This window comes from Heteronotia binoei, chromosome 16 (assembly GCF_032191835.1).
Source record: "Heteronotia binoei isolate CCM8104 ecotype False Entrance Well chromosome 16, APGP_CSIRO_Hbin_v1, whole genome shotgun sequence".
NCBI classification, from domain to species: Eukaryota; Metazoa; Chordata; class Lepidosauria; order Squamata; family Gekkonidae; genus Heteronotia; species Heteronotia binoei.
The window spans coordinates 31,978,505-31,990,984 of record NC_083238.1 but is presented as its reverse complement, the minus strand read 5'-3'; the positions used below and the strand labels follow the sequence as shown (position 1 = coordinate 31,990,984).

General features: G+C 41.4%; 1 protein-coding gene across 3 annotated transcripts in view; it reads right to left on the bottom strand.

Moving 5' to 3' along the window:
• Positions 1-12,480, bottom strand: part of ITGA6 (integrin subunit alpha 6) — a 69,731-nt gene that overhangs the window by 13,338 nt on the left and 43,913 nt on the right. For all 3 annotated transcript variants that reach the window (XM_060257455.1, XM_060257453.1, XM_060257454.1), the window contains 10 exons: positions 11,870-12,063; positions 11,430-11,518; positions 9,884-10,011; positions 9,047-9,142; positions 8,408-8,469; positions 6,305-6,462; positions 4,111-4,269; positions 1,609-1,724; positions 1,300-1,489; positions 1,133-1,216 (listed from right to left, as the gene is read on the bottom strand). In XM_060257455.1, the coding sequence (XP_060113438.1) occupies positions 1,133-1,216; positions 1,300-1,489; positions 1,609-1,724; positions 4,111-4,269; positions 6,305-6,462; positions 8,408-8,469; positions 9,047-9,142; positions 9,884-10,011; positions 11,430-11,518; positions 11,870-12,063 (1,276 nt within the window). The remainder of the gene's footprint in view (positions 1-1,132; positions 1,217-1,299; positions 1,490-1,608; positions 1,725-4,110; positions 4,270-6,304; positions 6,463-8,407; positions 8,470-9,046; positions 9,143-9,883; positions 10,012-11,429; positions 11,519-11,869; positions 12,064-12,480) is intronic.

The following is a 12,480-nucleotide window of genomic DNA, read 5'->3' as shown; positions in this document are numbered from 1 at the left end:
ATTTGTGAATGTAATTATTCCTGTGTTGAGCTGCAGCTACTACTCATCGTCAAAGAAGGCTGCCTATTGCTTCTTTGTACGAACCACCACTTTGCTTCTTTCCCAAGGCTCAGCCTGGTAGATCGAGTGGATACACTACCTGCCTTAGTATATATATGCCCCATATACATTTTTAAAAGTTGGGACATGGCAACATCTGCTTGAAATGACCAGCTTGTTTTTGAAAGCAGGAAAAAGTTGTTAAAAAGTTGTGGTTAAAAATATCACTGGTGGTGAATGTCTCCCCCCCCCCAAAAAAAATCCCTCCCCCCACACAAGTAGTACTTTACTTGCCCAGCTCTGCCCACCCAACTTTCCCCTGACCCTCTTGTCCTGTTTAAGTCACTCAGGAAAAAAAAAACAAATACCTGTGACAAGGAGCTTAAAGGGAATGAGAAGCACTTCTTAAAAATATTATTTAAGGAAGAGGTTCAACGACTGGAATGTATTATTAGCGCCAAATTGTTTTTAAAATGTTTTAATTGTTATATTGTTTAAGGTTTTAATTAATGTTTAATATTTGTACATGTTTTTATCGTTGTGAGCTGCCCTGAGCCTGCTTCGGCGGGGAGGGCGGGATATAAATCCAATAAAATAAATTAATGAATAGGCACTTCTGCACTTCAAAGTAATTGTCAATATTTAATGTATGCTTGGGTACCTGGGCTTAATGGTGCAAAAATTCAAGGAAATGACTCCCTCTTAAAAAAACAGCAGCACCCTCTATGGCCCTATTCCTTCCGATCAGGAGACATTCCCAGATCAGTGACTCAGATGAAATCTATTGAGGGTTAGCAATGTTCATCCATAATAACAATCTGTAAGTTTTAGTTTATTGGATTTATATCCTGCCCTGCCCGCCGGAGCAGGCTCAGGGCAGTTCACAACCCATAAAAACCGAACAATTCACATTACATTATTAAAACAATTAAAACAGTCTGGTGCTAATATCAGTTGACAATATTACTCTCTAAAACTCTGTACGCGTGCCTCTGACTTTAATTCAGATAAAAGCATATCTCGGCTTTCAAAACTATAGAAAACATCAAATCAAACATTTCTGTGTTGGCTATCAAAAGTAAATCCCACTTACTGTTGAGTTTCTTTTGAAAGGATTTCCAAGTTCACATTCTACTTGAGAACCATTTTGATTGGCTCCACAGGTCAGCTGTTTGTCCTAAAAAATTGTTTAAAAAGATTCTTCAGTACCAAGTTAAGCAAAGCCTTTGTATTTCCTTAAAAACTAAACTGAATACTTACCAGAGAGCCTTTTGACTCCCTGAAGGCAGAGTAAGTCAAGCTATCTGGAAAGGTGGCAATTAATTTAGCTTCATGGGCATCGTCCCCATCCTTCTGGGGTTGTCTTGGATCTGATGGGAGGTTTGTCACTGTAATTTCAAGGGCAATATCTTTCTGGTCTTTCAGGACAAGCACCGGAATACCATCCTCACTAGGAACAAAAATATAAAGAACGAGTCACATCCTAGAGACTTAAGGGAGAAAACATCCCACCAAAGAACAAAAGACGCTATCTTTTCTGATGCTACCACTTTATGCAACAAAGCTTACATTGGTAAATAGGCAAATCTCTCTTCAATTCCTTCTCTGGTGCAGTATCTGTACTGAAGCTCCAGATTGCTGTGACATATATTGTCCGATCCACACCCTTCTTTTAGGAACTGTACCTATGAAAAGCCCATAATTTAAATTCATTAGTCGGGTATTAAATATTTTAATTAATTAATAATTTCAAAGCCCGGCTAGGCCTTCATTCCACAGCCCTGCTTAAATGTCTTCCCTTCCCCAAGTAAACTACCATTTCTACCATGATCAGAGCCAGAGTAAGGTCAGCTTCCTTATGGTCCTGTTCTACAGCGCTCCAGTAACACTTGCATCTGGGAAGCACCAGGGAGGTGACTTGCTAGTTGCTGAGTACTGTTCTGTACTGCCCAGCCAGAAAACAGGGTGAAAAGAACTTATGCAACTCACTAGTTCCTAGATCATTGGTTCTTGACCTTTCATTTACTGCTGCTTCCCCCAAGTACAAAATATTACCATTGAATGCCACCTCCAATGTGTTTATTTGTTTAGATTCTACCTTTCCCACCAACCAACCACAGGAGCTCAAAGCAAAAGACACCTGTTCCACAGATGACATAACATCAGGGCTTTTTTGTAGCAGAAACTCCTTTGCATATTAGGCCACACACTCCTGAAGAAGAAGATGAAGATATTGGATTTATATCCCGCCCTCCACTCCGAAGAGTCTCAGAGCGGCTCACAATCTCCTTTACCTTCCTCCCCCACAACAGACACCCTGTGAGGTGGGTGGGGCTGGAGAGGGCTCTCACAGCAGCTGCCCTTTCAAGGACAACCTCTGCCAGAACTATGGCTGACCCAAGGCCATGCCAGCAGGTGCAAGTGGAGGAGTGGGGAATCAAACCCGGTTCTCCCAGATAAGAGTCCGCACACTTAACCACTACACCAAACTGAAGTAGCCAATCCTCCTGAAGCTTCCAGTAGGCTCTGAGCTAAGAGCCTTGTAAGCTCTTGGAGAATTGGCTACATCAGAGGCGCGTAACCTAATATGCAAAGGTGTTCCTGCTGCAAAAAAAAAAGCCCTGCTAACATTAACATTAAAATTGACAAGAACACAGAGCCTATAACTTGTCAACAGAAAACTCCCTTTACAAAATTGACTGGAAAATACCCACCTGACAGTCTTATATTTCTGAGGGAAGGCAGAAACTGTTGTGGAGGGCACTCCATAACACTGGAGCCACCACCAAAAAGGAGGAGGCCAAAGATGTGGCCAAAAAGACAGCTCAGAAGAGAAGGTTCAAACACGAGGCAGCCCTGGGAGCACCCACGGTGATGAACAGGGTCTTAAGTGGTTGGTTGTTTTTAAAAAGGACATAGAAACAGCACTCCAGAGAAAGTAGAATTATTTATATGAACATCAAGGATTTTATGCAACATGGATCTTAGACATGCATTCAATGAAACGGCCGTCAGCCCACTCCTTAATGTGAGGTTTCAATCCTATTTGCTATGTGCCACTTTTTCAAGAGCCTCTGAGAAAAATGCAAGACCCAGGATTGTATCCTCAGTGCAGTGCAAGCTATATAAAAGAACAACCCTTCTCTTGCTGTCAGAAGCAAATGGAAGTGAAGAGAAAGGACTGCCTAAAATCTTGAATTCTTTCCCATTTTTCTCTGAAGAGTCGGAACATTTTTTTCCGCAGGCCCTGTTTCTTTGGCATTGGGAATGTTTTAGCCTCCCCCTTCACACACACACTTTAGCCTCCTATGAACACTGTGTTGGAACAGACCATGTCGGGTGTACAAAGAAGAAAAGAAAACCCTGCAAGGGGCAGCAAGAAGACAAAGATAGGATACTGAGGTCAGCACCTCTCTTGTTAAGTGTCAATCCTTGTCTGTCTCCAGATTGCCACTCTTAGGGCAATATTCTGCTTCTTCTCGGAAGTTCCACACTTCATCTACCCTCTCTCTCTCAGCAAGAGATATAGTTAGGACTGTATCTCTGCCACTCCTCTTTACTATCAAGTGTGTTCATTCCTAAATAAGCCTTTATCCACACTTTAATCATGTTATGCACTGTTGCTGTGTTAATTACTCTGCCAACACACTACTGCACCCTTCTGCAAAAGGGGAGGAGCAGGTATGTGGGGAAAATAATAGTACTTCTTGCAGGGAATAGCACACAAGAAACACAGAATTTGAATAGCAAATAAAGTTGAAATAAGTGTCTGAGGTAAATCTGTGTGTGTTCTTCCAAATAACTGTGGCATAAGTTCTAGGGTGGCCTGCCTTGAGGTGGGGGAGGGGCTCGAGTTCTTATGGAATGACAATGGTCTTCAGACTTCAGAGGTCACAGTTCCTCTGGAAAAAACGGCAGCTTCAGCAGATGGACTGCATGGCATCATCCCTGTTCAGTTCCCTCACCTCTCCAAACTCTGCCCTACCAAGGCTCCACCCTCAAATCTTGAGGAACTTCCCAATTTGGAGTTGGCAACTGGAATAGATCAATATTTAAAAACAAACAACTTACTTCTGAATGAACTGTTCTTGGTTCGTTTGAGTTTAGAATTGGAACAAGATCTGGAAGTGACCTTCCTTGCCTCCTGCTGGGTTGAGCACTGGATTCAGACCCTTGAATTCTGACGCCAACTGTTACAGGAATAGGACGCAGTTTGTCTTTAATTTTGTCCTAAGGAATATTGAAAGAATATTCAATTAGTACCCCATGAGAAGATGAAAATCCCCCCTCGAACCTGCAACCAGCAACTTGATCCTCGGATGTTAAATTACTAAGCAAAAGCTTTGACTGTTGTGTAGTCACAGTCCGAATCACAAAAATGGGTTGCACTAGAGTTCCCAAGGCACATCTGTTTGCAACACAAGGGAACGTCACGGATGGCACATATGCAACTTTTGCTGCACCAGCTACACTGGCTTCCAATGGAGTACCGAGTCAAGTTCAAGGTTTTAGTATTGACCTTTAAGGCCTTAAGTGGTCAGGGACCAACATATCTGCAGGACCATCTCCTCTGGGATGTCACCAGGGGAGCGTTACGCTCCCTAGACAGTAATTTATTGGTGATTCCCTGCGGAACCTTATGCAATAAGGTGATGTTCCACCAGACGTTTGGCTGAGGACAGCAACGGTTTCCATTCCCTCTCTTCCTCTCCAGGCTGCTCTGTTCCCTCCCCAAACACCTATGAGGTGACCACAGACCAGAATAGAAAACTGAAAGAAATTTTGCCATCTGATTTTTTTTAGAATTCTGTATTAGTATTGTTCTGTGTTTAATTTATGGTCATGACCTTTTCACAACTCTGGTCCTCTCATTCACATAGACATCAGCAGAAAGGATAGCCCAGCCCCCTTTACTAATAGGCCCTCATGCAAACATTTCACTGAGTTATTGGGGTTGGGGGCTCATATGCTGTTCCACTCACATGCCATCACCATTTATTCATATCCTATACACACACACACACACAAAACAACAACTTAATATCTTGTGTGTGTGTTTCTTTCCCTAAGACACACCATGCAATTTAAATAAACAAGGAGTTAACTTTTATTTGTAGTTTGAAAATAACATTAAAGGAAGTTAGATGTTGCTGTTAATTTCCAATTAAACTTCTGAACTGTTTCCCTATTCCCACAACTGAGATCCTTTGTTACAAATTGACTCTTTTCAGCCAGCTCTAAGCAGCTCTTCTCCAGTGTTTCACTCAACCAGACACACTCTTTTCACTCTTAACTTCCTAGCTGTCAGTTCCCAAATACTCCCTTAACTGTTCTTTTCCAGCTCTCATTGGATGGTCTAAGGAAGAGACAGAACCTAACCTGTTTGTCAGAAGTATCTACATAGCCATGCCAGAAACATATATGCTCATTTACTTCATCCTACTTTTCTCCATATTGGGGACACAATTCCCCCCCCCCCGCCCCTCCATGTTATCTTCACAACAGCCCTATGAGATATGTACTGTGGCTCCGTGAAGCAGCTTTAAAGACAGATCAGGCTGAAGAAGGACTGAAACCATGGAAAAAACCTAGGAGTGCAGTCCCATATTCTCTCTTCTGGATACTTTGGACTCCTTTAACAATTATTGGATCTTTGGGGGTTCAACAACATAATACTTTGGAGGCATTTAGCCCAGAGGAACATTTTTTGAATTATTTCCTGAGGATGATATGAGAACCTGGACTTTGTTAAAGGACTAGTCACTGCATTCAAGGGAAAGGCAAAGGCTGTATTGTATGAATGGTGTGCTTTAATTGTTTGTATAAAATTTATTAGAATATACTCATTTTGAGTTTGAGAGTTAAATAATTTCCAGTGAGCTATTGCTATTCCAATTTCACCTTACATCAGAACCTGCGGGGGGGGGGGTTGCTATGAGATAGGTTAGGCTGAAGGTGAGTCACTAACCCAAGGTCACCAAGCAAGCTGCCATGGCAGAGTGGGGATTTGAACTGGGGCCTCTCAGATGTTAGTCCAACCACTTGCTTGGGATGGTTTGTGTCTGGTTTACTGAGCTGGGGAGCAGGAGGAATACAGTGCCAGAGAGGCAGGCAGGAGTGTAGGCTTGTTTCTCTGCCATAGCCAGGTGTGCCTCAGATTCCCACTTCCTGGAATTCTTGAGGCACATGAGCCACAGACCCACGAGGTATCCTGAAATCCAACTAAAAGCACAAGGAAGGAAAAATGCATTTGTACTTGTCGTACCTGCAGAATGAGCTTGTTGGTCACACACTCTCGCCTCTTCTGTCCCGCCAGAGTCACACTTCCGCTGAACTGATCGGAGAGGCGTTCCACAAACTGCACTCTAGATGGCAAACCTAAGCGCCGCCTTTCATTTTCCGCTTCAAATGTATAGTCCAGAGCTGGGAGGGTTGCAGGGGTTGGGGTGGAGGAACAAAAGCAAAATCACCAAAAGTAGTTAGGTAAGACTTTGTGAGGGCTGTATTCTGAACTATGCAGCCTGCAGAAGAAGTCACATGCTAACCAACAGGTAAAATATACATGTTTTACTAATGTTTAATTGTTACTGTACGTGTTGCCATACCTACAAATGATGTGCATTAAATGAGTCATTTCTATGCTGTGCTTGGTGCATAAAGCCCTGCAGCAATAAAATGCAAGTAGGTAGGTGAGACAGGCCAGGGACAAGGGCCCATGGATGGGGTGGAGGAGATGGGCTGGGAGATTTCCTAAAGAGACCCACAGGCAAAGAAGTGGGTCACTGCCCCATCAAAAGAGTATGGCCAGGAACGCCAACAGCAGGACAAGGCTGGCTGATTTAAGCTGCTGTAAACACTTAAGCTGGTAGTGCAAAGGAGCTGGGTGGGGGGATCACGGGAGTGAAGGGAATTTCATCAGGAGTGCACAGGGTTAAAGGAAACTGTAGGGCTCATGGAGGAGAGCAGATGGGAGGGAGGTGAACTATCTGCCTACACCCCGAGAACAAATGCTGTATAAATGCATTTGTCAATAAAAATTTGGGAATGGCTAGAAGGACAACGCCTCTTTAATATGATGGAATCCCTGCTCAAGTGTCCATCCTATCCACTTCACGTCTCCCACCCCCACACAGTAGCCCATCATAGTAGAACAAAGTACAGCAACCCTGAGCTTGTTTAAAACATAATATGAAGCTGCTGCGGGGACATTGTGATAAACAGCACCAAAGGCTCCAAGTGACAGCAGTGGTTAAAGTTAGGTTTTCAAGCATGACCTTCTCAGTGATGGCACTCACACAACAGAACTCTCTCCCTTGAGATGTTCAGGAGGCCATTTTGCTTCTGGCTTTAGTTAGTATTTTTCTGGAGCTGTATAATTTTTATTTTTTATTTTTTTATTATATGTACTATATTTATTAAGCTAGAGGATGTTTGACCACTACTGTATTATTTGTCGTATCTCATTATTCATACTAATGTCTTATATTTTATTTTCACATTTATTTTTTAAATATCTTACGTTTCACCTATTTAGGTCCATCTTGATTTTTTATGATTTTTATGTGGTTGTTGTTGGCCTGCATTGTGCTGTGTATTTGGTCATGGACCGTAATAAAGCAAACTGAACTGAACTGAAAATTAGTTAACATCTTTGAATGCTGGTAGGCATTTGGGGGGACATAAATGTCATTCCTGACTAGCTTAACTGTATTGTTACTGATAACTTGTATAGGACTGTCATTTACATTGTTTAAGCCAACTGTATTATTGTTAGCTTCACTGAGGCGTCTTTGTTTGCACTGAGATATAATAAATACACACATATTTGAACTGTGTTATTCGTCTATGATATCAGTGTAATGTCACAGCAGGTGGAACTGCGCAGACCCAGCAATCTTGCACATATTGTGCTCACAAACATACCTTCTTAAGCATTTGTTGTTCTATAGATCACTGTAATTAATAAAGTACTCTGCTGATCCCATCCATGGGGCATTCTAGGCAAGAGAAAAGCAGAGGAGATCTGCCATTGCCTTCTTCCACCTTGCAACCCCCAGTCTTCCTTGATGGTCTCATGATCTCAATACTATAATCTGGTCAACTCTGCTTAGCTTCAAAGTTCTGATGAGCTTGGGCTGCTTGTCGTCTTCAGGTGATGAAAAGCACAGTATCTACGAAACTCTAAATTAACAATAATCCACCCTCAGAACATGACATCTTCATGTGGACACCCACTATGGGAATCCACATGATAGTTATGGAGTAAATGTGTCCACACACAAACATGTACCACAATAGGGTCAGAACACAGATTATTGGAATTCACCCACAGAACTCAGTGATATGCAAGTATGATTATACAACTTACTTATTGGGGGGTTGAAGTTACTCGGACTAGCTGTATATTCAAAGCATGCTTTAACGTTCATGCTGCAAGAATTCAAGAGCACAGAATTAATTTTTAAAAGTTCAGTAGGGTAAATACTTTGTTAAACAACATGGCACTTCTCAGGAGAGAACTAGAAATACTGGTCTATTTCAGGGCCCATTCATGACAGCCAAAAAACTTGCTATAAACCCTGTACTTGTGTTACTACAAGGATGTACTTAAGTAAAGACCTGTACTTGTGTTACTACAATAATGTGGGAAACTTGGCAGCCTCACTCATTCTCACATTGCCAGATTAGCATGAAGATTTTAGAATTATTCAAGAGGAATCTCCACGGTGGTTTCTACACTTGTCAGCATCAGCCCTAAGGAATCCTGGCTAACTCTGGGGTGAGGAGGAACTAGAGCGCGGGTTGCTCTCAGAGACACTGAAAGGAATGGAACTATGGCAGCTCCCGCACTGCCAAGCAACATCTTTTCCTGAGAGGCAGAATATTAGTTGTCAGGCACAGCAACTTCTGATGCTATATTCCACCCACCCTCCCACACAAGGCTTGAAGTATATGGCATACAAGGAAGTTAGTTTCCTAAACAAAAGATGAAGATTATACTTCTTACCATATTCCACTGGACTCAAGACAATTTTTTCTGTTCATGTCAATTTTGTTTGGAGAGATCTCGATAGTTTTCTCAATGTTTACCACTGGTCTCGATCTGGTGTATTTGAGAGGAAGAAATTATTACAGTTATTATTTGGCACCAAAAAAGGAGGAAACCAGCTACTATGATCAATTGCAGAAATATCACTAGGCCTCCCTTACACGGCTATGGAAGTACAGAGACAGCATGCTTTGCTATTTACTCTGCATTGCTATTCAAGGCATTCCGAGCCTCTCTTTTTCACTGGTGACAAAACCGTAGAACATTTTAATTTTAAAAACTTAGCTCAACAGACAAAAGCCAAATGACTACGTCGAGATCAAAACCATGACTTCCCATTCCCTCTTTTCTTATTTATTCTGCACAAAAGACAGGAAAAGTCATAACGATGATTCCCTACAGTGGATTTGAGTCTCACAGGTAAGGCGGTAAATCTGCACCACTCCAAACTCACATAGAAAAAGGTTCAGAAAAGCAGGTTCTGCTAATCAGTCATTTATTCTTTGCTAACACTTTGTGTTAAGCACACTCGAAACTTGAAGTATCCACACACTGGAAAGAACAAAGTCACTGCCACCTTCTGTTACACATATCCTCACTCCCTCAGCGCTCTCAGTAACTTCCTACTGACTTCCAAGGCTGAGAGCTACACACCACTGCATGTGCAAATGTGACAGCAAGTGAGAAATAGACAATCCCTCCATGAGTGATCTAGAGATTGGGTCTTAACTGCCTCTCATCACCTTTTTACTCAAGCAACCCAATGAATAATAGTGAAGAGAGCACTGTACACACCTGAAAACAGCCACAGAATCTGAAAGTGATCCAACAGCAATATCAGGATAGGAGTTTCTGTCAAGATCCATGTTTCCGGCAATAGAATAACCAAAGACCATAATGTCATTGCCTTTGCCTTCGAGAATCTAAAACAAAACCAGGGGTATACAAGCTGTTATGACAAACTGCATTAGACTATCAATTAAACTATATCCCTGAGAAGAGGAATATGCAAGTTTAGAGTGCAACCAATTATCTAACAGGAGTATTTCCAGTTCTAAAGCTGTTAATTTGCAGTATTTTGTTTATCTCTGATATAACAGCTTTCCAGTATTTCTGGATATGTCCACCAAGAGTGTATATATGTAGCGATTTGACCACATTGCTTGACACAAAAAGTAATAGTGGTTGCTTTAAATCTATATAATGTAGATAAAGGTAATACCATCTGGTTAAAAGTTTGATTGATTGAAATTTAATTACAAAAGTGTTAGAAGTGAAGCCGGGAGCAGACCAGTTTTCATTCCAATCATCATTTGTTAATTGTTTCCCTAGGTCTGTTGACCATTGTTTTTGATATAAAATTACTTCTTCTTCTTCAATTGAGTTTAAGAATTTGTATAATATGGTGATAAATCCCAGTTGTTGTTCTTTATTAGTATGCAAAATTTGTTCAAAGGGAGTCATTTCCTGTTCCATTCCTGTTCCATAGTATGCTTCAGTTGAGTTGATTCTAGACAGTGACGAATTTGCAAATATTTAAACCAAGGTAAGAGCCCCGTGGCGCAGAGTGGTAAGCTGCTGTACTGCAGCCCAAGCTTTGCTCACAACCTGAGTTCGATCCCAGTGGAAACTGGGTTCAGGTAGCTGGCTCATGGTGGACTCAGCCTTTCATCCTTCCGAGGTCAGTAAAATGAATACCCAGCTTGCTGGGGGTAAAGTGTAAATGACTGGGCAATGGCAAACCGCCTTGTAAAAAGTCTGCCATGAAAACGTTGTTTTAGCAATGTCACTCAAGAGTCAGAAACGACTGGTGCTTGCACCTTTACCTTTTTATTTTTTGTTTCAATTTTTTGTACTAAAGTCTTCTTATCTATTATGGAGTCTCTTTCCCAAAAAGGAATAAGGCTGATATCTATGATTAAAATTTGAGAGGGTCCATACCTGGGCCAAACCACTTTTGGTTAACATAAGATCCTTGTGGTGAAATTTGTGGTGCTAATTTATTTGTCCTTTGGCACCATAAATATATTGAAGTGTCCAATAGATTATAACCCCTGTTTTCCATTTTCTTTAAAAGGTCAGAGTTCCAAAGCATATCGTAAAGCATGTTTGGGAGTAGAGGATATAATTCTCTGTCTACCCAATGGGGGGATATTGCGCTGTGGCACTTTTATGAGAGTACCTATGTTTGCCAGAAGGAATAGAAAGGAGTAAAGGCTGGAAGGAATAAAAAGAAGCACATAAAGGCAAAGAGGAGGCAGGGAAAAAAAGTGATCAGCTGTTTAGGATCTTGGGTATATGTGAAAGAAAGTTCAGGGAAGCAGACCCTCTCTTTTATTACCTGTGCTGGTTTTGTCATTATTCCATTGCTGGAGCCATGATATATAAACACTTTGCCTTCCTCATCATATGGTGCTCCCACAGCTATATCTGTTTTGTTTTCCCAAATAAAAAAACACAAGCATTCAAAACCGAACTCATGATTTTTTTAAAAAAAATGCTTATGCATTATTCATTTGTTTATATAAGACATTGTAAATTGTATTTATACAAATTTATACTAGAATGGTACCATTTTTGACATAAATTTTGTAAGGCTATATTTTCAAATAAATGAACTATACCATATTTAGGAAAGGAGTTTATACCACCACCAAAACAGTTTTTGTTGGATTCAACAACTATGACCGTGAAAACATCTCCATGGACACACATGCAACCCCCCCCCCTCTCTTTTCAGTGCCAATGAACAGAGCATAAGCTGATTTTTGGACTCCTTACCAGGAAAGCCATCTTGATTAACGTCACCAATACTCTCAACAGCAATTCCAAACATGGAGTTTTTGGTTCCATTGAGCCGAATTGGCTTGACCCCTTCCCACTTGCCTTGTTGATTAATAAAAATGTACACAGCACCACCAATGTCTCCACTCCTGTCAAAATATTGTGGGGCGCCAACAACTATATCTTGCCAACTAAGGGGAAGAAAGAAACCAACAAAACTATATCAGTGACCACTGAATAACTCAATACAGTATACAATACAATGAGAAGCAGCAACTCAGAAGTGTTCCTTTAAAGCTATTTTAGTAGGTTCAAGGAGAAAATGACCAGAACCTTTTAAGAACATAAGAGAAACCATGTTGGATCAGGCCAATGGCCCATTCAGTCCAACACTCTGTGCCGTACAGTGGCAAAAAAAAACACCAGGCGCCATCAGGAGGTCCATCAGTGGGGCCAGGATACTAGAAGCCCTCCCACTGTGCCCCCTCAAGCACCAAGAATATAGAGCATCACTGCCCTATATATAATAATAATAATAATAACTTTTATTTCTATCCCGCCCTCCCCGCCTAGGCGGCTCAGGGCGGCTAACAACAACTTAGACATTA